Genomic DNA, 25,655 nt, shown 5'->3' with positions numbered 1-25,655 from the left:
GATCTTTGACGTGACAGCTGAACGCTAGAGAAAGGATAGCATCAGTGGTTTTTCTTCACAGAGATATCTAAATAGTTCGCATGAGTTTCCGTTAAACTAAGACTTTCTTTTCGGATTTCGCGAGTTCTGAAAAAAAAAAAAAAAAAAACACTATCAGGTTAGATACTGGTTACTCTGCAATCTACTTCAGCTGATTTTAGAAATCGCCGGATGGTTGTTCCCGCACGCACATAGAGCATACCGCGCCTTAGAAACAGACTACGCAGATCGCTTTTAGTAATGGTATACCGTATTTTCCGGTCTATAACTCGCACCTTTGTATAAGACTCACCCCTCTCAAAACGGCAGTTTTTCCAGAAAAAAATGTATATAAGTCGCACGGGTGTATAAGACACACCTGTTCGCTCGGTAAGCGATTTCAAAAAAGTACAGTGACGTTTCATTCCGTGAACACGGGTCACGCGCAAGTGTATGGGTGCCATATATTTCCACTCCAGGCGCATTTCTGCCATCGTGGTTGCCGCAATGTTCCGTATAAAGTCCAAGGGCGATAACATCATCCCCGTGCGCCGTATGCTGTATGTGCGAGTGAAAGCGTCCGAAGGTTAGCCGAATCGCACACAAGGGAGGAAAGCGGGAAGACAGCGCGGAAGGGAGGGGGGGGCTTGTATTCTGCTTGCAACTGCGTAGTTTGCGCAGCGGCGCGCGCCGTATCTTGATAGCGATCTGCAGATTCGATGAATTCTGGGTCGGCCGACCCGTGGTCAGCCTGTCGCCGCTTGTGTTGCTGCTCAGTTCTCACACGGTGCTCGGGAACTCGATCACGAGAATTGCACCCGCCACCTCGATAGCACGCACAGAACCCGTAGCAATTCAGTCAACTGGCGCGCTTTGCGTGGCGATAACATCGAATCCGATTTTGAGGGCAGTTTTTTCGAAAAAAAAACAAAAAAACTACATAAGTCGCACCGTTCTATAAGACGCACCGACGAAAAATTCAGAAAGAAAAAAAAAAGCGTCTTACACACCAGAAAGTACGGTACTATACAGATTTCTTCTCTCTTCGACGTATTATGTAAGGGTATGTCTAAGGCTGCGCGTGTGTCGCATGTGTATTTAGAAGACGGCAGCATTTGCGTTTCATTTAGTGCGTGGAAGTACTTATAATCAAGCGCGAATCTTCTTGCAGTCTTGAACGCGTAATATGCTCAAGTTTTTTTTTAAAGTATGGTAAGCTGAAGGTCTGAAGCCGGAATCCTCGTCCAGTCCGCTACATTTGCAGGCATGGAGTGGAGCCTGTGGGGATGCGCGAGTCTCGCGCGTCTCCTGTAATCCGGCTTCACCGCGTAGCTAAGTGCCGACGGTGGTTGCGGCGCATTGCGAGAGATGGCGCGAGTGTCGCGATGCTAACACCACCGAACGGCGGGTTAACTTGGGAGAAAAAGGTCAACGGCGCTTCCTCTTTGGCTTGGGACCCTAGAGTGAAGCCGAACAGGACGGTCGTGGCCGAGTGGAGCTCAGCGCAGCAGGAGCAGTGAATAAGTTCAATTTCTGTTTATTCTTATTTGGTTGATAGAAGTGTTAGGGTACCCGAGCTATCTATATATATTGTTTTTCATGCTTTTTTAGTTTCTTGGTTAGTTTGGTAGGATGTTAGTTGGTAGCGAATAGTTCAATTTTTAAAATTTTTTTGGAAGCGGGTTGTGGCGCACGTGTTGCATGGTGAAAGCAGTGTAAAGCGGCAGTTTTAAACCGCGTTAGGGAAGCTAGCGGAGGTAGCCGGATAGCGAGTTTGCCGTACGGCTTACCGTGGGGCTTTGTTCAGGTATTTTGGTGGGCTTTCTCGTTAGGTGGACAATGGTGCGGCAGGCTAGGAAGGACAGGGGTGATGATGAGCTGGTGCAGTGCGAGGAGTGCAAACGTTGGTGTTATTTGGACGAGACGCACTTCGCCAGTTTAGCCGACGCTGAGGAGGCTAGCTTCGCGTGCAGGTCGTGTGAAGGATTTAAGGGGGCTGTGCGGCGGATGGAAGGGGAATGGGCAGCCAGTGTGGAAGAGCTCAAAGGGGAGCTGAAGGTGGAGCGAGAGCGGCGAATTGAGCTCGAAACTCGGATCGGCGAGTTGCTTCACAGGGAGGGAGCCGAGGCCGTCCTGGTAAAGCGAATAGCTGGCGAGCTACAAGAAGAACGGGAAAGCGGGCCGTGCTGGAAGAGTGGGTGGAGGCGCTAATGGTACAGGCGGCGCGTAATCCCGGGTCAGCTCAGGCGGGCGGCGGGGACAGCGTGGAGACTCAGGCAGAGGCATGCCATGAGAGCAGGGAGGGACGCCTAGGGGCCGTTGAACAGCAGGCGAGAGCCGGCGGCAACACGGCGGTTCCACAACTCTACAGCGAGGTAGTGCGGCAGGCTTCGGGTGGGAAGGGACGAACGGCAGGGAGCACATCGTCACGTGTCAGTGGCGCACGGCGGGTGGAGAACCAGCTAGCGCGAACTGGAGGATGTCAATCGCAGGCGGGAGGCAAACGTGTAGAGCGAAGGGTCCTAGTGGTAGGGGACTCCAACGTAGCTAGGGTTGAGGAGGGCGTCCTTACAACAGTGAAGGCAGACGGGCGGGTGAGGGTGGAGGCCCAGTCAGGGAAGTGCATGGTTGACGCAATGGCAAAAGCTCAGAAGGTGGTATCGGACAACCTCGAGCATGAACATCTGGTCGTTATCCATGCTGGTCTCAACGATGTGCTGAAGGGAAGGAGCCAGAACCTAAACGGACAGTTAGAGGTTGGGTTGCGTAAACTCAGAGAAACCTCTGCGAATGTGCATGTGACCATATGCACAATCCCACATGTCCAGGGCCAGGCTAGCGGGATGGAATGGAGGGTGCTTGAGGCTAACCGGGTCATTAGGGGTCTGAGGAGACCACTTGGGTACGGCATAATGGAGGTAAACCGGGAAGTGTACGAGTCTGGCTCCCACCCTTTTGCACAGGATGGCATTCACTACAGTGGTGCCACGGGCGGGAGCGTAGGTAGTAGGATAGGGCGCCAAGCTACGGCTTTTTTGGGGGGACCCAGAGCCCTAAGACCACCAGTGTAGACGAAGACGGACCCAGAGAGGCTCCAAGATTCAAGAAACGTAGAATCGGTAGAAGAAATAGACGTAAGCACCAGGGGCAAGGTCATTCTGACATAGGGTACATTAACATGTAAGGTGGCAGGAATAGGCTGAAGTGGGAGGAGATAGACGAGCAACTAAGGCAAGAAAAGCTGATGGTATAAGGGTTTGTGGAGACACATCTTAGGGACATGGAGCAACATCCCTGGAATCCTGACTATGCATGGGAATATTGCAATAGAACAGAGGGCAGCAGAAATGGGGGTGGAATTGGTGCATTCATTCATAAAAGTATGAACTGGCAAAGGGTCAAACAGGAATGCAAGGAGCATTTATGGCTAAAAGGGAAAGTTGCAGGAGAGCAGACACTCCTTGGCTTGGTGTACCTGTGGACAGGAGCAAATGCCAAAGAGGAAAACAAAAAAATGCTGGAATGCATATCAAGTGACATTAATGAGCTAGGAGAAGGGTGCGAGATTATTATACTAGGAGATATGAACGCACACATAGAAGACATGGACGGGTACACAGACTCAACAGGCAACATGATGCTGGATATGTCTGAAATGCATGACTTAGTTGTATGCAACAGTACTGAGAAGTGTGAAGGGCACATAACATGGGAGGTAGGGAGCCTGCAGTCAACGATAGATTATGCACTAATGTCACATAGGATGCACGATAGGCTAAATGTAATGAGCATAGATAAATATGGCTCCAGAAGTCTAGGTAGTGATCACAAACGTATTAAAGTGAGTTTTAGAATAGAAATGAAAGTAGGTAGGCGGCAAGATGAACAACCAGGTGGGATATTTTACTCGGAAAAGCAGCTTGAAATAGCAACCCAGCAAATTGAGGAAGTAATTTCAGAGGATACAAAAACAGAATGGACATATGCAAATTTAACAGGACTATTTGAGCTAGAGCTTACTAAGGTACGAGTCAGGACAAAAGGGAACAGAAGACGTAAACCCAAGAGCTGGTGGGATGAGAAGGTTGAGGAGGTTAAGAAGGCCATAGAGAAACGTCAGGAAGCATCCAGGGAACACAGATATTCAAAGCAGAGGGGTGAACCAAAAGCTGATGTAGGCAGAAAATGGAATAACTTTTTAAACTGTAGAAGGGAAGCATCCAATTTGATCAATGAGAAGATCAGAAGAAAGGTGGGCCAATGGTTGTCAGAAGTAAACAAAAAGGATAGAAAAGCAGCGAAGAAATTTTGGAAACATCTCAAATCCTTGAGTAATAAGACTAGCCTAGAGCAGAGGTTTATAGTTACAGCTCAAGGTGTTCGACTAGAGGGAGATGAGGCAATGGAACATATAAGAACAATGATGACAGAAAAATTTAAAGAACGAAACATAGCATGTGCTCAATCAGGTGAGGATGGACTAGTCAGTGCAGTGGCTCCACTGGCACAAAGCGAGTGGGAAAGGGCAGAGAAGAGGGTTCCTAGTAGCACGTCGACAGGTCCTGATGGCATCCCAATTATGTTGATAAAGACATTGGGCCCAAAATCTAAGAAAGCATTAAGAGAGGCAGTGAGCAAAATGTTAATGGACGGTAAAGCCCCGACGGGTGGAGACTGAGCAGGATGAGCATGATATATAAGGGAAAGGGGGACAAAGCCGACATAAACAACTACCGTTCCATAACAGTGACGTCAGTGGTTTACAGGGTGGTGATGCATATTATAAAGGACAGACTGCAGGCATGGGTGGAGAGCGAGGAGGTGCTGGGGGAACTACAAAATGGGTCCGGAAAACAAAGAAGGTTAGAAGATAATTTGTTCTCATCACGGTGTAAGAATAAGGAGAGGTGCTGACACTCTCCCCCCAACGCGCGCGAAAGCGCCGCTCGCTCGCGTCCAGATTATGTTCGGCTTGGTTGCAGCTGGTTCGGCGCCGTCATAGAGGGTCTGCAGTATGCGGTCCCAGCCTCGGCAACAAGGCGCATGCTGCCGCTGCTTCGTCTTCCTGCTTGCATGTGCGGTTGCGCTGTTTTGAAGGCACAATTTTTGTTCGCGTTCGTTTCATGAGCATGTGCTTGGGTATTGTCGCCACGGGCCCTCGACGAAGGTGGCAGCGGCCTTCTGAGGGGCATTTGAAATGGCTAGAAAGTGCTTCGTTCCGAACTGCAATTCTGGATACCTGACTTGGCGGAGCGTGTGCCTTTATTCAAAGCGCCGTCCGACAGCGGTCGTCTAGAGCACTGGCACCGTGCAAATCTGAGGGCAGACCGAACTAATGCCTACCGACCATGACTGCACCAGCCATTTTTCAGAGGATACGATATCGATGGCATATTACGCGGAGCGCTCGATAAAAGGATTCCCGCCTTATTTCCAAACTGTCCAAAGAACCTCACACGGTAAAATAAACCTCGAAAGCCGCTGCGGAAGAGAGAACCTCCTGTGTGCCGCAGTAGTTTGTGCAAATTTTGCTGCATGTACAAGATATATACTGGGTGGTTTACTATCATGCACCAAGATTTGAAAATATGTAAATGTCACGTAGCTGGACAGAACCAAGGTAATGTTGTTTGCCGTCGCTTGGAGATACTCAGATTATTTTTTATTCCGCTTAATTACATAATTATTTTCATAATTGATTGATCAACTTTTTTAATGCTATAATTGGATAAAAAGTGTGAACGAGAGAATTGTACAGCAGCATGGAAAACTCCCAATATACCTTTCTGTTGCTCAATACGTGATTCATAATAGTGTTTTCCGAGCGTGAACGAAACCCGCGAATACAGCAATATTGCCGCGCGACTGGCCGCTCGAGGCACTTTGCGTGTATTCGTGAGCTTCTTTCATGCTCGGAAAAACACTTCTACGTAGCGCGTATTGAGCAATAGAAAGCTGTATCGGGAGTCTTTCATGTTGCTCTACAATTTCCTCACTGACACTTTTTATCTAATTATAATAATTCAGAAGTTGATTAATCAATTATGAAAATAATTATGTAATTAAGTGGAATAAAAAAATAATCTGAGTATCTCCAAGGGACGGCAACAACATTACTATGGTTCTGTCCAGCTACGTGACATTTGCATATTTTGAAATATTTGTGCACCCTGTAAAATACTGCTGTTTTCTGATTTTCAAATTTGTTCCATCCTGGCTACTGAATTTTTTTTACAATGCGCGTGCGGTGTATATTACACGCTTGCATGTTTTTATACATTTTTCCATTGTGGGAGTGTATGAGACCGCAAGCTTCTGGGATGGTTATCACCTATTAAAATTATCGAGCTGCTTCATGCACAAGTTTTTTCGTAATGTGCCTATGCAAAAAAAAAGTCTATGGGATTATTGTGTGGTGGGTGTAAGTGTATTTGTGGACAGGCTGTAGCATGCATTGTCAAACACGCTTACATTGGCACATTCTCATATGCAATTTAAGAAAAAAGAAAGTCACCTCTTTTTTTAGATCTTGCAAGAGCCACTCAGTCCTCAATGGACGAAAGCCCAATGAATAATATACACGGTCTATGTTAAATGGAATTGGAAAAGAAAAGGCATTTGCTCAGGTTTTCATCAGTAAACTGTGGTAGTGATGCTCTAATTCAAGATAGACGCCTGCCTTCGTCCCGCCTAATAAATTCCCATTTGAAAGAGTTTTTACATAGCTGGATGGGTATTCTCATCTTAAATTCTAGCCACGAACAGCCACTTTGCTCTAGTGCGTTGCATATCGCAAGCTTGCGCCGTTTCATTTCTTAATTTATATCGCGGCCACATTGAATTCGCGCAACGATGATTGAACAGTTTTCTGAGTGTGAATGGAAGCAGCGATAAGCATGAAATACATTTTCTGGTGCAGTCACTATTTTCTTCTGATCGAGGGGTAGCACGTGGGCTAACACTTTCATTTTTTTATGCTTGGATGAACGGCTAGACCGGACGAAACAAATTACGCGCGCGAGGGTAACTTCAGTGGGCTTTGAGTGCTGCCCGATTGATCCGTGTTCACGTCATCCACGCCCTGCACAAGGAACCTTTATGTTAGCGAAGCCTGGTACACTTATCACTTTAATGTGAAATAACGATTTTTTTTCTCGTGCTTTGAGATTTACTCACTCCACTATGAACGAAAATTTAGCGGAGGCAGAGGAATGCCAAGCCGCCGGAGCCGCTAAGCTGGGACCGCTGGCCGCGGCGCCCTCTATCTGCTCGCAGCAGAGCTACTCGGTGCGCCCGCGCGTGGCCGAACATTATCTGGACGCTCGCTCGCGCGCAGTGTCAACACCTAAATATTCTTCCACCGTGGTTCTCATTGACACGGTGTGTTGAAATAGCAGAATAGGAACACAGGCCCCTATGGCTTGCCTTTCTGGATATCAAGGGAGCCTATGACAGTGTAATCCAATAGGATTTGTGGGACATACTGGGCACTCTAGAGGTGGAAGATGGAGTAAGAAATCTTTTAAAAGATATCTATAAAAGTAACAAGGTGCTTATAAAATGGGAAAACAAGGTATCTGGGCCTATAGAGATACAGCAGGGGCTTAGGCAGGGGTGCCCTCTGTCACCTCTGTTGTTCATGCTGTATTTACAAGGATTAGAGAAAAAATTAGAGAGGAGCGGACTTGGCTTCAACCTTTCCTATTTCAAGCAAGGAGAATGGATTAAACAGTCATTACCAGGACTGATGTATGCAGATGACATTGTACTTATGGCTGACAGCAAGGAAGACTTGCAGAGATTAATGGACATCTGTGGTAAAGAGGGAGATAGCTTAGGTTTGAAGTTTAGTAAAGAAAAATCGGCAGTCATGACTTTTAATGATAATCAGGGCAGCGAGCATAGGATACAGGAGGTTACGCTGGAGGTGGTGGATAAGTACAAATATCTTGGAGTGTGGATAAACAATGGGGCTGAGTACCTAACAGAACATGAAAAATATGTGACGGCTAAAGGTAGCAGAAATGCAGCTGTGATGAAAAATAGGGCACTGTGGAATTACAATAGGTACGAAGTGGTGAGAGGGATTTGGAAAGGGGTGATGGTCAATAGCTTGACTTTCGGCAATGCGGTCCTGTGCATGAGATCAGAGGTTCGAGCAAGGTTGGAAGTTAAGCAGCGAGGGGTAGGTAGACTGGCTCTGGGAGCACATGGAAATACACCAAATCAGGGGGTACAGGGTGACATGGGATGGACGTCATTCGAGGGCAGGGAAGCCAGCAGCAAGATAGAATTTGAGGAGCGATTGAGAGAGATGGCAGAAAAGCGTTGGGCAAGGAGAGTTTTCAGTTATTTGTACATGAGGAATGTTGATTCAAAATGGAGGAAGCTGACCAGAAAACTGTCAATCAAATATTTGGACTGCAGGAGGGGTGCAAACCAGGAAACAGCGGTTAAGAAAAAGGCTAAGGAAACAGAGAGGGGTCTGTGGAAAACAGGGATGCAGACGAAATCAGCACTGGGAACATACCGAACTTTCAAGCAAGAAATTGCCAAAGAAAATATCTACGATAATTCTAGGGGAAGCTCTTTGTTGTTTGAAGCCAGGGCGGGAGTATTGCGGACTAAGATGTACCGAGTCAAGTACCAAGGTATAGACACGTTGTGCTGTGCGTGTGGAGAAGAGGAAACGGCTGAACACCTCATACTTTTCTGTAAAGGGCTTAACCCTACAGTGGAAGGCAACGGCGCTGATTTTTTCAAAGCATTGGGGTTTAGGGACAGTGAAGGCAAAATAGACTTTAAGCGGGTAGAAATAACCAAACAGAGGTTATCTGATTGGTGGATAAAATCAAGGCAGGGGTGAAATTTCACCCACCACAAAGTACAAAATATGTTAATAGTCATGGCTTGGTGGCATATGGCACCGCCCGGTTTAAGGGCCTGTACACGCTCGAGCCGCACATGGATGGATGGATGGATGAGGCTGAACCCTTTAAACCGGGCGGTGGCATACGCCACCTAGCCATGACTATTAACATATTTTGTACTTTGTGGTGGGTGAAATTTCACCCCTGCCTTGATTACCTGCCCATTATCAGTTTGCTCACTGCCTCTCTTAGTGCTTTCTTAGATTTTGGGCCCAATGTCTTTATCAACATAATTGGGATGCCATCAGGACCTGTCGACGTGCTACCTAGGAACCCTCTTCTCTGCTTTTTCCCACTCGCTTTGTGCCAGTGGAGCCACTGCACTGACTAGTCCATCCTCACCTGATTGAGCACATGCTATGTTTCGTTCTTTAAATTTTTCTGTCATCATTGTTCTTATATGTTCCATTGCCTCATCTCCCTCTAGTCGAACACCTTGAGCTGTAACTATAAACCTCTGCTCTAGGCTAGTCTTATTACTCAAGGAGTTGAGATGTTTCCAAAATTTCTTCGCTGCTTTTCTATCCTTTTTGTTTACTTCTGACAACCATTGGCTCCCCTTTCTTCTGATCTTCTCATTGATCAAATTGGATGCTTCCCTTCTACAGTTTAAGAAGTTGTTCCATTTTCTGCCTACATCAGCTTCTGGTTCACCCCTCTGCTTTGAATATCTGTGTTCCCTGGATGCTTCCTGGCGTTTCTCTATGGCCTTCTTAACCTCCTCATCCCACCAGCTCTTGGGTTTACGTCTTCTGTTCCCTTTTGTCCTGACTCGTACCTTAGTAAGCTCTAGCTCAAATAGTCCTGTTAAATTTGCATATGTCCATTCTGTTTTTGTATCCTCTGAAATTACTTCCTCAATTTGCTGGGTTGCTATTTCAAGCTGCTTTTCAGAGTAAAATATCCCACCTGGTTGTTCATCTTGCCTCCTACCTACTTTGATTTCCCTTCTAAAACTCACCTTAATACGTTTGTGATCACTACCTAGACTTCTGGAGCCATACTCATCTATGCTCATTACATTTAGCCTATCGTGCATCCTATGTGACATTAGTGCATAGTCTATCGTCGACTGCAGGCTCCCTACCTCCTATGTTATGTGCTCTTCACACTTCTCAGTACTGTTGCATACAACTAAGTCATGCATTTCACACATATCCAGCATCATGTTGCCTGTTGATTCTGTGTACCCGTCCATGTCTTCTATGTGTGCGTTCATATCTCCTAGTATAATAATCTCGCACCCTTCTCCTAGCTCATTAATGTCACTTGATATGCATTCCAGCATTTTTTGTTTTCCTCTTTGGCATTTGCTCCTGTCCACAGGTATACCAAGCCAAGGAGTGTCTGCTCTCCTGCAACTTTCCCTTTTAGCCATAAATGCTCCTTGCATTCCTGTTTGACCCTTTGCCAGTTCATACTTTTATGAATGAATGCACCAATTCCACCCCCTTTTCTGCTGCCCTCTGTTCTATTGCAATATTCCCATGCATAGTCAGGATTACAGGGTGGTTGCTCCATGTCCCTAAGATGTGTCTCCATAAACCCGTATACCATCAGCTTTTCCTGCCTCCCACTTCAGCCTATTCCTGCCACCTTGCATGTTAATGTACCCTATGTCAGAATGACCTTGCCCTTGGTGCTTACGTCTACTTCTTCTCCTACCGATTCTACGTTTCTTGAATCTTGGGGCCTCTCTGGGTCCATCTTTGTCTACACTGGTGGTCTTAGGGCTCTGGGTCCCCCCCAAAAAGCCGTAGCTTGGCGCCCTATCCTACAACCTAGGTGAAATGAGGTGAAAGGAGTGAAATGAGAAAGGAGAGAAATAGGAGAGAAATAGAGAGAAAGGAGAGAAATATAGGTGAAAGGAGCCGCAGTGCCGTCTGCCAGTTTCCGTGGAAACGACCTGAGTGCGCAGATCGCCCTCGTCCCACTACCCCTATCTAGTTCACTGTAACAGCGCCCTTTAGGACACTCGCATGGAGTTTCTCACTATATTACCTAGAGGGATATCTGGCGCTGTTTGCGCTGTGGTATGCATGGGAATGCCGGTATATTGTGATTTCGGATTGGCATTGTTCTCGGAGAACCAGGAAGTTTTGAAGATGCGCCTGGCTAGTTCCGTCTGTCACAATAAATAATTTCCTGGTGAAACTGCACGTAAAAAGCTGTTTTAGCGTTATTGCTACAGAAAAACAGGTGTTTAATTTTGAGAACTCATTATTGGATGTACAATTATACGAAACGTAAAAAGTATCAGCCAGATGCTAAAGTTGGAGGACAGACAACACTTGATTCTTGCTCACTTTGTAGCAACGTTTTGTCTGTTCTTGCTTTACTTCGGTTTATTCTGCACTGTAGGTGATTAAACTTTATTGAAAGATGTAATATTGGTGAATGAAAGCAGTTTATGTAATTTTATTTTAAGAACGCATTTGTGTAGCCATATCCACGTTTTAGACGAAGCCTCGTACAACACCAGCCAACACATGCCTCGCAGACACATATCCCGTCATTCTCATGACGGCACAGCGCCCTTTAAGAAACCCGCATGGACGGTGGCTCCAGATTACCCTCTAGGTGTTATAGTGAGAAACTCTTACGGCATTCGCCGCCGTTCGGCCGACTGTAGGAATACCCATGGTGCCAATAACGTGCACAATGTAATTTCCAGTTGTCTTGTTCGGTAGATTCCTCGTTGGTGTCACCTATTCTCCTCGCACGGGCGCGGTATGGACTTAATCGCGCCTGCAGCGCTCGTACTGTATCAGTCATGCCGGATTATACCTTTCTCGCGCCGTACGGCGCTCCACCTTCAAAATAACATCGCTGATTTTCCCAGGGGAGCAGTACGGCCGTAGTGGAGACAGGGCCTGCTGCCCTAGAGTCTTGTTCTTCTTGCGCCTTTGCTCCATCCGTCCTTTCCTTCTTGTGTCAAGACGAAACCCGTTCGCCGTTCAGCTAATTCATTATAAAATTCACAACTACTGCTACGCCATATTTCCAGTTATTTTCGGGAAATTTTCTCGTCCTCAACATATTTCGCGTTCCGGCACTGCTAGTACACGATCTTGAGTGCAAAATTATGCACACGCGTACCCGCTCAGCTGTTCGTTGAGGTCAGGCAAGCGGCATTTTCGGAGTTGCCGCTCTACCTTGGCTGATGTAAAGTGACGGTATGTCGAAAACGCTTACCTTCGCAAAAGGAGGCTTGCGTTGCGGGCTCCAAACATTCTGTATTTCTGTGCGTCAAGGGCGTAGGCACGGCACAAGGTGCTGGGGATCACCGTCGTTTAGAGTGACCGTCGCTGGTGTGACCAATGCCGGTGCCGGAAGTAGAGACTGATGCACAGCTACCGGCAGTTTCGAACAAGGAGAGCTTCGAGAGTGTTCTTCGAAACAAATAAAAAATAAAAATACTACGCTCTCTGAGAGCGTACTAGAACTTTTTCTTCGAGTTATTTCGCTTCCGGAGTCCTGCAGCAGTCAAACGGGGAAAGTCTCGGGAACATTTGGGGAAATCCTTGTTCGCCGCCCTCCTCCGAGGTATCCGGGGCCAGCAACACTGAAGATGGCAGTAATGGCGCCGTGCAATTGTGTTTCGTCGTCGAATGGGACAGTGCAAGCGCACTGTTAGCGCCAACATCGTGCTCAAGAAGGCCAGGGGCCCGAGTGAGTCTCCTTCAAGCAGAGCAACGGTTTCGGCAGCCCCCGTCGGTAGCTCCTCCGCCCTGGACAAGTACTACCACGTTTGACTCGTTTCCGAAGCGCTTACTAAGCCTAAAAAAGAGGTTTGGCTCGGCAGTTTGTTTTGGACCTTCGTGTCGAACTTGTCAATCGCTTTGATCTGTCGGAGGTGAAATAACGCTATTCCGCGTTCCTCCGGAACGCTATTATGCGGCCCGCGGGTCTCCGGCAGGCCCGCCCCCCCCCCCCCCCCCCCCCCCTTCCCGAACATCGGCTCGCGACAAGTGGCCGCGCGCTTAATGCGCCGTCGACTGCCCGACTGCGAGTCGTCCATGCAAGCACCCCTTCTCGTGGATCGCATGCCTTCCGACCACGGTTGCCAAGGAAACTGCCATCGGACGTACGCTTGTCCCTCACAGGACTGAGGCTCTCATGAGCTTGACTTTTACGCCAAGTGGCAGGCGCAGGGCAGGCCGGAAACTTTCTTGGAGCGGAACTGCAGTGATGCTTGTTTGCGCTATAATAAGTACTACCGTTAGCCCATTGTCGGCGCGTTGCATTTATCGCGCGAGTTTATGTAGTGAAACATGTTTTGACTCCGAAAAGCCTTTGCTTACGACTTGACCGAACCTCTGTGCAATCTGTTGTGTGTAAGCTATAAGCTTCTGCCAAACAAACTTGTCACGCGTTGGTTTTCGTGTGGCAGAATGAATTCTTCGCCAGGGTTGCATTTTATGTGAGTGTTTGGCATTAAATGTGTGACACCATGGGCAGTTTCGATCGGATTGAAGCATGCACACCAGCATGTGGGCATTACACTTGGTTTTGTTGTTTTGCAGAGGACTAAGTGAGCATGGTAGGTTCGGAAACACAGCCGCCTCCGCAGCGGGTAAGTTGTACTTCTGCTCCTTTTGAGAGTTGGCTCCGCGTTTACCTTTGTGCCGGCCGTGGCCTGCATTTATGTGCTGGTGTCGAGTGCGAAAATATTAGTAGGGGTCACCGCTCTGATGCATGCGTTTCACCTGCCAGCGTGCTTTAATCTCGTGCTGGTGTGACCGGCATCTTCAGAAGACCACTAATGAGCATGCTATGCTGGGGGGACTCTATTGATTTGTCCTCATAAATGGCTTTGTGCAGACATTGAATAGTGGCATCGCCTTTACACGTTTTTATGCACACTCGCCGCCATGCAAAACAATAGATTTCCGTGTTTTGTGACTCTGGCAAAATGACCTTGATGATGTGCCCAGCCTACGTGGCTGGCTCATTGTTCTCGCAAATACGGGCATATGAAGAAAAGCCTCTAACTAATATGTGTCCTGAAAGAAGTGCTCAAGATAGAAAAAGAAAGTTGTGGCTGAAGAGAAAAAGGAAACGTTGGAGCACAATCGTGATGCAAGCCTCAACTGTTCCTCGATAGCATTGAGCGATGTGTGCACAGCAGCCGCCTTAAGCAGCACCTTGTGCTCTCACCATCGTTCTAGTGCGCAAGTGGTCGAATTGATGGCACACAGAACGCAGGCTGCTAGAGCTAGTACAGGGATGCACCTTGTCCCGTGGTCTCGACAGCTCACTTTCTGTGGCTGGTCCTTGTGCAGTTTTGGAAGGGAGCCTTAAAATGAGTGCTTGATGCACTCACTTTTTCTTGATTTATTTATATCATCAAGGCCTTTCCTGTGTATGTTTACAAATAATAATAAATAATGAGTGTATTGCGGAGGGGAGTGGTAGGATTGAAAAAAGCAATTGAAGTTCTTGGTTATACAATATCTGCTAATGATTCACGAAAAGGAACAGTGTCTTGTATGGAGGCAATTGATCCGGGAAGATTGTTCCAGTCCGTGGGATAAATGAGGCAAGTGCTACATGTATAAATATCAATTTTATTACTATGGTCGGGAAGTCAGAGGTGGTAATTAATGTTATCAAATAAGGAAAGCCTGAAGACATTGCGGTGGGGTGAGGGTAGCCCAAGGACATTTTCATGAACACTTGCTGTGCTGTTATTAGTGATAAATGTGGCAGTGTTATTCTGAACAAGTTCAGTTACGTTAACAAGATTACTAGTAAACGGATCCCACATAGAGGCTGGGTATACAAGTTTACTTCTGACAAGAGTTTTGTAGAAGAGTAATTTGAGAGAAGAACGGGCAGAAGTGAAGTTACGGCGAAGGTAACATAGCATGCAGTTAGCATCATTAAAAATACTAGTGGTGATAAGAAACGGGTTCCAGAATCGTGGAGAATCGTGTTATTGAAAAGATAGCAGGGAGAGGTAGTGACAGTTCAAGTTATACCCCTGTCACACGGGCATTCGAAAGTCTTTTCAGCAAAAAGATTTCTCCCGGAAAAGAGTTTGGCCCGCAGTCACTTGACAGGGAGCGATCTCTTTTTCAGAAGCGGTCTTTTCTGGAAGCGGAGTTCGTCGATCTCCTTTATGGCTAAAAGGAGTAGCCTCAAAACCAGTGGGCGCCAGCAATTATTATGTAATAAAGAAAATAAGCAAATGCATATTTTTCTGTCTCCTTGGCTCATCATAAAAAGTAATTTTATGTCTTGCAGAAGGTGTAGTAAACCCAGTAAGGCCAGAAAAAGAAGCCCAATGTTGCCAGATAAGCATTTGCCCTTCGCTAGTTCTGCAAACGCTGTTTAAACTCCTACAATATATCTTTACATTAATGTTTCTTAATCTGGCGTTGTTAAATTCATTTTAAAAACGTGTAATACAGTAAGTTTTCACTTTGTATTTCGAGATACATGAGTATATTTTGTCCAATTTTGTTTTGAATGCTAGCGCCGCGCTTTTGGTAGTGTGTCCAGAAGGAAAAACTAAAACGAAATTGTCAGTGCCGTGTATCTGCTGCGCAACATCTCTTCATTAAAAAGTCTTTAAACTTGGTAAAAGACCGCTTGCGTAAAAGAGTTTTTGCGTGCTCGTGTGACAGAGGTATTAAGTGGAGTGCTTTGCACTTATTAGGATTAAGCTCCATGAGCCACGTGTTATACCATTTAAATACAGCATCTAGATCGCATTGTAAGGCGGTAGTTTCATTATTGTTAATTTTCAATAAGTATAACACAATTGTCAGTAAAGAGGTGAATATTGGAAGAAATGCAATTTAGGAGGTCGTTAATATATATTGAGAACAGCAAATGACTTATGACAGACCCTGTGATACCCCAGAATGAACGGGCTTGCTGGAAGATTTTGTGCCATTGCATACAATGAACTAAATACAGTTAGTAATGAAGTACTCGAGCCAAGTAATGAGATGAGCATCTATATTTAATTTGGGCCGGTATAGAGTAAAACTTTTCCAATCTGTTTTTATTCCAAATCGGCCATTAGCCCTCTGTAAAAGGTCAGAATGGTTAGAGTGCAGTCTATATGGGCAACACTTGAAACATTTTGACCTATCACAGATTGGAATAGTTTTACGCTATACCGGCCTTGCTTAGCTTGAAAAGTTATGACTCACTTCATCAGTCGCTTTTGAATAATCGAGAAAAATGCAGTCACCATTTATTGTTGATGTTTGCTGTGTGCGAATGACAGGCAGAATAAAGGGCAGCCAGGAATGAGGCACTCACGAAGTGTGGGAATAAGTGCTGACCCTTTTCCATCTTGTGCGAAGCATAAAAAGCAACATCTGGTTTGGCATATAAGTAAATGGTTGGCATTTAATTACACTGGAATCGGTACTGTGGGTGTATGATACTGGGGCTACACAAAATGTTTCCAAAATACCTTTTTTTTTAATGCTTAATGGCACCCTAAACAAATGCCTCCTTACTAGATGCCTGCCGCGTCACTTGTTTTTTAATTAGAGTGGAGGTTCCTGTAGTTCAGGGTAGTCGCAAAGAGACTGTGCTCGCGGCCTACAGTACCGCCTTCTGCGGCAGAAGTGACCACTATGAGGCCGGCGCGCACTTGGCCAATGGCTTGGCGAGAGCCTACGGGTCCTACTTCATGGACTGCAACATACACCAGTGTGTGACGCAGCAGACGAGCTTAGAGGAGGAAGAACGGGCTGCAGAACAGGTCTCGTGAACGGGTCTCGTGCTTTGCAGTGTCAAAGGCGTATATAACGAAGGGAAAAATGTTATCCCAGTCTTTATGATCCGATGCGACGTACATGGACAACATGTTCACCAATGTGTGGTTGGTACGCTCGGTCAGCCCATTCGTTTGCGGGTGATACGATGTCGAGTGGCGAAAGCTGGAAGCAAACATTCGAAGAAGCTCTTCTACGACATCTGCAGTAAACTGGCGGCTGCGGTCGCTGATGATGACTCGAGGAGGGCCGTGATGGAGAATGATCTAGTGCAGCAGAAAAAGGGAAGCTTGGCTAGCGGTGGAAGATGGTAAAGCAGTCGTCTCGCAGTATCGTGTCAGATGGTCGGCACATGCGATGATCCAACGGTTCCCTTTCAGCGAGCGGGGAAAGGGACCCATGAGGTCAATTCCAACTTGCTCGAAAGGAGAGCTCGGAGGCGTCGGTGCTTGTAGGAGTCCGGTTGGCATCGTAGTTAGATGCTTGTGGGCTTGACGCTGAGCACAACTGACCACATACTTTTCATTCGACCGACACATTTGAGGCCAGTAAAACCGTTCTTGGGCATGATGAAATGTACGCGCTGTTGCAAGATGTCTGAAAGTTAGATCGTCGTACATGCCCTGCAGAATAGTGGAGCATACCTTCTCCGGAACTAAGAAGAAAGCAGGCATGGAGTGGTTGCGAAATTCCTTTTGTAGAGGAGGCCATCACGAAAAGCCTCCATACCTGCCAATCTCCTGGATTTGGACTATTTCTTCCAGTACGGTTGACAGAAAAATCTCCAGGAAATTGTCCTTGTGTCCCGTTTCTATGTGCGTCCAGCCGCTCTGGCATTGCGTAGGCCTACCATCAGCACAAAAAGCATCTTCAAGTATTTTTAATGGAGTGCTCAGCCAAAGTGACGCTGGATATTTTGTTGATACCACAGAGCAATGCAGAGTGCGAGCGGCAATAGGTGGATAGCAAAATGTCGGTTGTCGCAAGGGATTGTGGGGTACGGCGTATTCTGGTACAACGTCCGGTTCGAGACCCGCCGTCACTTCATGCCCATGCTTCACGCGCTTTGTTTTTTTTTATACACTGTGGCACTTTGGTGAAAAACCACGATGCAAGCACCGCTGGGCAGTTCCAAAACGTAGGTGTGAGCTCCTTCGTACTTATGTTGGCACCCTTAGACTCGTGTATATTTAGGTGGCAGGCATTTCATGCCCTAACGTGTGTTGTGTCGCGTCAAAACGTTTATCTAGCGAAAACGTTTGTCGAGCGCAAATAAACGTTCGTTAACTTAAGAAGTAGTTTTTAATAAGTGGTAAGTCAACCTAATAAGTGGCTGTTTTTGACGCTTCCCATAACAAACGGTGCAGTCGATCGCTTCGTCCGATGTTTTGTCTGCAGCGGTGCCCAGCGCGCGCCATGTCGTTGGCTGCTGTGCCTTCGCAGTCTCCCATTTTTTTCTCGAGAGACTCATGTCGTGTTTAGGCTCCGTACAGTGAACAGAGGGCGCTACAACCGAATACGGCAAAACGCCGTGCAGCGCCAATGGTGGTACGAATGTGAAACACTGAGACGGCCGCTCCGAGCCCCGCGGCAGCGATTGAACGTGTTTCAACGCGCGCGTGACGTTCAAAATGTCGCGTGTGTTGTTTTGCGGCTTTAAGCCGATAAGCTGTATTGAAAATTACTTTCGTGCGCCTATACTCGACAAAGGAGACAAGCTGTATGTGGCGGGCCACGTTTACGACGGGAAGGAGACCGACGGCGCCGTCGGTCACTCTCAGCAAGGGAAACAAGTGTACAACGTTTCCTTGCAGGTACGGAGAACATGCATGCATATTTATATCAGCAAGTGGTGTTGATGCATAAGCGGAAGCGCACACTCTACCACGACTTATTGGAGGAAAATCTGCGGTGCAAGTTAAACGAAGACGAAGAACACACAAACAGGACGGGAGCTTGCGGCGCATTACAACTAGCTCAAACCAAGATTATGCTACCGCGATGTTTTTTGAATGAGAACAGTCCCAAATCGACATTCGGTGATTACACATCGTTTTTGCTACGTTGCCGGTGCGTGGTCATAGAAATGTCCAATTGCAGCTCTGCTATTTACAGTATTTCATTCATTTCGTGGCCGACGTGCGCAGAAACGCATTTTTGCAAATGTATAAATGAAGCGTTTCTAGGTGTTGATTTTTCCTTTATTGGCTACTCCGCCGTTCACGAAGTGTTTGGAGCAGATCCTGCTCGTCTGCTTTGGCATCCACGGCGAGCCGTCATTCTCGCCGAAGAAAAGAAGAGGAGCATGATTGCGAGTACTATGCAGTTCATACTGACGACACAGTGCCCTATGCATGCGGCCGCAAGCAAGAGCGCACATGCAGTAACCGAATGACTTCTTCACGAGACGGTAAACGAGGCCACAAAGCGCTGACGAGATTGCGCAGTCTCACGGCGGGCGCCACTTGGTGAAGGCATTTGAAGTTTAGATGTTACACGCATCATCACTACCCCCAAAATCAACGCAAACCGAGTTTACTTTCTTCGCTGAAAGTATCGCAGAAAAACGCAATTTAACAGTTAATTACCGGACTGCAAGCATGCAAGCAAATCAACAAAGATTCGCTTGCAGCCTACAAGAGCATTTGAGGCGCAAATTCGCGCGTAAGATTTCGCGCTACGCAAGCTTGCTGTGCAAAACGTGCTCCATACACTTCCAACCGCGCTAAACACGCAAATACAGTTGCAGAACCTCAAGCAGCTAGACCTGGCTAGACCTTAAAGCATATAGTTACATTGACACTAGGAAAGCGCTGTTTTCACAATTACTTAACTCTTCGAACAGCAACAATCCATCTTTTTCGTTGTTCTTGCTCCCACGGGCGGCCAGGAAATCGGTATACAATTTCACGCCAGGCTGGCCTTCGTGGCTGTGGCAGTTTATTACGCAGCAGTACCGGCACTTGCTCCTCTTCCTTTTCTGTACGCTTTCAGTTGATGGATTCGAATTAGTCGAGCTGAAGGATGATATTGTCTCAACGCCAGAAAAGACCGAACAGCACCATCGACGCCGCGCCTACGGATACCCCCGCGCGCTTTGGCCGTCTCATTATTGTTGGCGGCGCTGCGACAGATGGCGCAGCAATCGCAGCAAACTTCACTGTACGGCGCCTATAACTGCAGAGCGAAAGCACTGATTTAAGTATCTGAAAAGTGCACGAATTATTTTGAGGTTACCTCTCCTCCCTCTTTCGTGCAGCCTCTGTTGCCTTATTGTTGTGCCGGAATGAAGACAGCACGTAAACAACATGCTGATTGCTGGGTGCACCTGTGTGTATTTAACTGATTGTTAAAAAGGGGGTATTTGTACAAGAAAGTTAGTAGACAAAGTTATTCGCCAAAACACTTGCCTGTGACGAAATGATCTTCACATATTCTGGCTCCTACGTTCGGTACCCACAGCTCGCTCGCTCGTTTGACGGCAACTGCCCATTTACGTTTGTGGGCTTCATTCCATGGAAAATGAAACATTTTTTTGCTTTCACGGAAGAGTTCGCGCACCCTAATGCAGAGCAGACAACCATAATCACGTTACTGAAGCTCGTTTTCTTTGCGAACAGCGAGAAATCGCACTGCATAAACTGCAGACAAGGCTCAACGAAGCAACAGAAGCGCTAACCCTGGAACCGAAAGTCGCTAGCTGACGACATCGCCATTTTGCTATCCACCTATTTAATATCGGGAAAAATACGAGGACGCAGTGCCGCTCGTCTATGTGTCGCTCGACGAAGACGCTGGGAATCTCGTCCTCGCAAAATGTGAAAGAAATGGAATTTCTTACAATCAAACTTTTTCTGAAGAATTTTTGAACACCCGCCGTGGTTGCTTAGTGGCTTTGGCATTGCGCTGCTAAGCACGAGTTCGTGGGATCAAATCTCGGACCCGGCGGCCGCATTTAGTTGGGGCGAAATGCAAAAACGCCCGTGTGCCGTCCATTGGGTGCACGTTAAAGAACCCCAGGTGCTGGTTGTGGGACGTAAGACCCGACAAATTTAATTAAATTTTGAAGGCAGAATTAGCAACAACGAAATGCTTGCAAAAGTGATACATTGATGTTCAAGTATTCATTTGTATATCTGCAAAGGAAATTGTAAGGATGTTCTCCTGTCGGTACTTGAAAATAGAGACGTAGGGGGGGGGGGTTGTAACCGACTGCCCCCCCCCCCCCCGGTCGGAAGATCTCCTGGACTCGATTTCCGTGAACTTGGCAGATATGGGAGTCATTTGCAGTGTTGAAAAACAGCTTTAAGCTGCAGTCTTTTCGCTGCTTCTTCTCAAAGGTCTCTGTATCGGGAAATGCTGGTACTAAAGAAACAATCGGGTGGTCAAAGTTATTGTGTTTAGTGGCATTCGCGAAAGGCCGTCTACATCAGCGTGTTGGCGACCACTCTTGTATGAAACTGTGTACTCCTGGAGACGAGAGCCCAGCCCACGAGACGACCAGAGAGCTTGACAAGCCAGCACAACAAATGATGATTGTGAATGGACGTTCATACAGCAGAAATGTTGCACAGCAAGAATGACTGCTAGGCATGCTTGCTCCGTAACGCTGTAATTACGTTCAGGCTTATTTAACGTACGACTCGCATAAGCAATGACTTGTGCTTTCTGGTCGCAATGTTGAACGAGGACTCCACCGATGCCCACGCCACTTGTGTCAGTGTGGATCTCTGTCGATGCGGCTGGGTTGAAATGCCGAAGGATGGGACCCATCGTCGGTATTCTAGAACTTCAGTTGACTCAAAGAAGCGGCACACTCGTGAGGCCACTCAAAAACGGCATCCTTATGCAGAAGACAAGTTGGCAGAAGACAAACGCTTCAACAGCTGCTGTCTTGCGGGTCAGGCCTGTTACCATCCTTGTCTACAAGATGGCCAAGCACCAATGTCTGCCGCTCACCGAAGTGACAAATGTTAGAATTGAGTACTAGGCTGACGTGTTCGATGCAGTCTAGGACGACTTCCAGGTGCCTGTTGGGCTTTTAAAAAGTGCTTCCAAAGATGACGTCGTTGTCTAGGAAACACATGCAAATATCCCATTCGAGGCCTCAAAGAATGGTGTCCATGAATCTTTCGAAAGTCGCCGGTGCTTTGCAGAGCCCGAATAGCATGATGTTGAGCTCAACAAGGCCGGGTGCATTGGGATTTGCCGGTACCCTGATGGCAAACCCACAGAAGTAGGATGCCGAATGAAGGCAGTCCAGTGCGTCTTCTATCCCTACAAGAGGTTGAACGTCTTTCTTGCTGATGAAATTGAGACGGTAGTAGTACAAACGAAGTCTCCAAGTACCGCCTTTCTTTTTGACAACTGGAGCAACCACGGACTGCATGACTCCTGGATTACTGCTTTCTGTAGCATTTCGCGTCAATAATCTTGCGCTCTGACATTTACTGTAATAATATTTTAATTTTGCGCTGTAAACCCCAGGGCTGTAAACCCCAGGGCTGGTATGTCATTGCGATGTCAATGTATTTTGTTTTCCATGTGGTTCAGTAAGAGTTCTCAAAACTGCCCAAGTTTCTGGCTCTTATATAATTGTCCACCGTTAAAACTAGGCCCAAGCAGACTTGGTCAAAATGTGACGAAGCGTCATCTTTTGTCTGAATGCAACTTGTGAGAGTAGCTTTACTGGTATCGCACAAGTGTACTCAAACCTGAATCCACTCAAATAATTTTTCTGCTTAGTGTACCATTAAATTTTGGTATTGCCGTCAATTCTGTCGATGTACACAGTAGAAAATTTATGCCAACTTCCCCATATTTAAGTACTGTCGGCAGCATGTAGGACAATTCATGTTCTGCATAACTTGCTTTCAGGGTTACCACTTTCAACATTTCTTTGTATTGTGCATTTAGTAGAGGTTGGCGAGAATCAGCTTTTCGGTTATGAATTGAATACAACTAGTATTTGCTGAATATTGAATTGGATATGGAATAGTCAAATGCAGACACATATTTACAACAGGAATCAAAATTTCGGTATAAGTCTGTAGCATGGCTCTACTGACTAGTGTAAAAAAGACTGCCAACTATCACGGACAAAGAGGTGGTTTTGAGCTCAAGATCACTAATTGTAATTAAAAAATAGGCAGATCCAAAGCATATGTTTTAGTCTATGTGAAGTGAAACTAACGTATACAGTGGAATCTCATTGATAGAATTCTGCATAATAAGTTTTGTTCATTTCCCGGCCAGTGTCTTATCTGAGAGGAGCAATGTATTTCGAATGATACATTTTATTTTCTGGTTACCGTGAAGATCGTATCAATGAGGTTATGAAATGCTTGACAACTGAAGGCAATGCATACAATTTATTTTCATCCTATGCAATGTCTTGCGATGTTTATCCACCACAGAGGCCACGACTTTATTTTCGTGCAACTACACCACTGACAGCCGTGGCGAAATGCAAACGTCACAGTGTACGCAATGAAGTCACACAAACGATGGCGATGCCGTGGAACGAAAAACAAAGCTCGCATTACTCCATTTTGTTTCTGCAGTGCTTGGAAAACTTTTCTTGTTTCACTTTTGATAGTATGCAATACTTTTTTTTTAGCAGGTGGAAAACTGTAACCAGACTAACATTCTGTTGTTGTAAAATATTTGAAAACACGGAATAGTTTTTCGAATAAGAGTAGTTAGTGTGCAGTAATCACCTGCCATGGTTGCTTAGTGGGGCTGTGGTGCTGGGCTGCTGAGCACGAGGTCGCGGGATAGAATCCTGACCACGGCAGCCACATTTCGTTGGGGGCGAAATGCAAAAACAGCCGTGTACTTAGATTTAGGTGCACGTTAAAGAACTCCGCATTATTCCGGACTACGGCATGCCTCATATTCAGAATGTGGTTTTGGCATGTAAAACCCCATAATTTTTTGTGCAGTAATCGATATGTATTCGAAATGTTGAATATTTGCTCAGCCTCTGGCCTGTTGAGACAACTCACTGATACGATAAATTAATAACTATTCTCCTATTCAGTTTTTTTGCACGAGGAGCCACAGCATCTAAAGCGTAGCTTCACTTTAAACGGCAACACTGCTTTGTAGCTGAATGTTGTACTAACACTAAAGTATTATTGCGCAACAAAAGGACATGGACTGCAGAGAAGAACACACACACCAAGTGCAAACTTTCAAGTTGAAAGTTTGCGCTTGGTGTGTGTGTTCTTCTCTGCCGTCCATGTTCTTTTGTTGCGCAATAATACTTTAGTAATGGACTACCAACTTGCCCGGAATGCTGCTCTCATTATGTTGTACCAACAACATGCGATTGTCGATATGCTTCTTTCAAAGCATATATATATATATATATATATATATATATATATATATATATATATTCAATGTTGTATACAAGATGGAAATAATTTGCCTATTTTCTGCTCCTAATAATACAGCCTTTGTTTTACTTGTACTTATGCTTAAATTGTTTAAAAGTAACCAGTTCTTTAGCTTGATAAAAACGAGGTGTTTGGAGCCTCTGAAATCGTTTGTTATAAAGGTCACTTCATTGTAAACGTTGTGCACCGCTCACAGTAAACCGGGACACAATTATTCCTTCATCAGCATGTAAGGCGTATGTAGCACCTGGGATAAATGGGATTTGGGTCATTTACGCATGCTATAAAAAGAGGCCCAAGGATCCTTTGCTGTGGAACGCCTTTAGAAATAGCCTCCAAGCAATTCCTGTCATTATCGACAAACTATTTGTGATCCTTTATACCGGTGATTCAGTAGAGATACCAGCATAGAGGCATTGCATAATCAAGGAGTACAGGAGGCATACGTGAATATCTTGGCAAACACCTACAGGGATTCCACAAGTAGAAAGTTACCTATCAAGAAAGGCAAGGAGACACAATCTCTCCAATGCCATTCACTGCAAGAAGTATTCAAGCTGGGAAGGCTTAGGAGTGAGGATCAACGGCGAATATCTCGGCAACCTTTGCTTTCCGGATGACATTGTCCTATTCAGCAACAATGGGGACGAATTACAGCAAATGATCGAGGACCTTAACCCTTTGCGGTCCATTGTCAAGCCCTGCCCGACAAGGGTGTTCGGGGGTTAAATTTCGCAGTTTCTCTCACTGAGATTCGTGCGCATTCTTTGTATAGATGATGTGCCCTCTCTTGAGGGATAAATAAACTTTGTTTGTTGAAGTTTACTTCTCTTTGCACTAGGGTGCAGCACAATGTTCAGCACGGCTTCTGGATACCAGAGCGTTCTCACTTGAGCGTGGAACAGCACGTTCGCGTGCAATAAACACGATGCGCCTTCTCTTGAGGGATAAGTAAACTGTGTTTGTTGAACTTTACTTCTCTTTGCACTAGGGTGCAGCAAAATGTTCAGCACGGCTTCTGGATACCAGAGCATTCTCACTTGAGCGTGGAACAGCACGTTCGCGTGCAATAAACACGATGCGCCTTCTCTTGAGGGTTAAGTAAACTGTGTTTGTTGAAGTTTACTTCTCTTTGCACTAGGGTGCAGCACAATGTTCAGCACGGCTTCTGGATACCAGAGCGTTCTCACTTGAGCGTGGAACAGCACGTTCGCGTGCAATAAACACGATGCGCCTTCTCTTGAGGGATAAGTAAACTGTGTTTGTTGAAGTTTACTTCTCTTTGCACTAGGGTGCAACAAAATGTTCAGCACGGCTTCTGGATACCAGAGCATTCTCACTTGAGCGTGGAACAGCACGTTCGCGTGCAATAAACACAATGCGCCTTTTCTTGAGGGATAAGTAGACTGTGTTTGTTGAAGTTTACTTCTCTTTGCACTAGGGTGCAGCACAATGTTCAGCACGGCTTCTGGATACCAGAGCGTTCTCACTTGAGCGTGGAACAGCACGTTCGCGTGCAATAAACACGATGCGCCTTCTCTTGAGGGATAAGTAAACTGTGT

General features: G+C 46.2%; 2 protein-coding genes across 8 annotated transcripts in view; one reads left to right on the top strand and one right to left on the bottom strand.

Annotated features, from left to right (window-relative positions):
- The window catches only part of LOC119461839 (superoxide dismutase [Mn], mitochondrial-like), a 79,025-nt gene extending 66,725 nt beyond the window's left edge, over positions 1 to 12,300 (bottom strand). For both annotated transcript variants that reach the window (XM_037723210.2, XM_049672759.1), the window contains exon 1: positions 12,144 to 12,300. In XM_037723210.2, coding sequence (XP_037579138.1) covers positions 12,144 to 12,181 — 38 coding nt within the window. In that variant the 5' untranslated portion in view covers positions 12,182 to 12,300. The remainder of the gene's footprint in view (positions 1 to 12,143) is intronic.
- Positions 12,301 to 12,475: 175 nt separating this feature from the next.
- Positions 12,476 to 25,655, top strand: part of LOC119461840 (pre-mRNA-splicing regulator WTAP) — a 230,283-nt gene continuing 217,103 nt past the window's right edge. For 2 of the 6 annotated variants that reach the window (XM_049672750.1, XM_037723211.2), the window contains exons 1-2: positions 12,476 to 13,371; positions 13,475 to 13,524. In XM_049672750.1, the coding sequence (XP_049528707.1) occupies positions 13,489 to 13,524 (36 nt within the window). In that variant the 5' untranslated portion in view covers positions 12,476 to 13,371; positions 13,475 to 13,488. The remainder of the gene's footprint in view (positions 13,372 to 13,474; positions 13,525 to 25,655) is intronic. The other 4 variants (XM_037723214.2, XM_037723213.2, XM_049672751.1 and 1 more) reach the window with 4 other exon arrangements.

This window comes from Dermacentor silvarum, chromosome 8 (assembly GCF_013339745.2).
Source record: "Dermacentor silvarum isolate Dsil-2018 chromosome 8, BIME_Dsil_1.4, whole genome shotgun sequence".
NCBI classification, from domain to species: domain Eukaryota; kingdom Metazoa; phylum Arthropoda; class Arachnida; order Ixodida; family Ixodidae; genus Dermacentor; species Dermacentor silvarum.
Note: the sequence above shows the minus strand (reverse complement) of the source record. Positions and strands in the feature narration are given on the sequence as shown.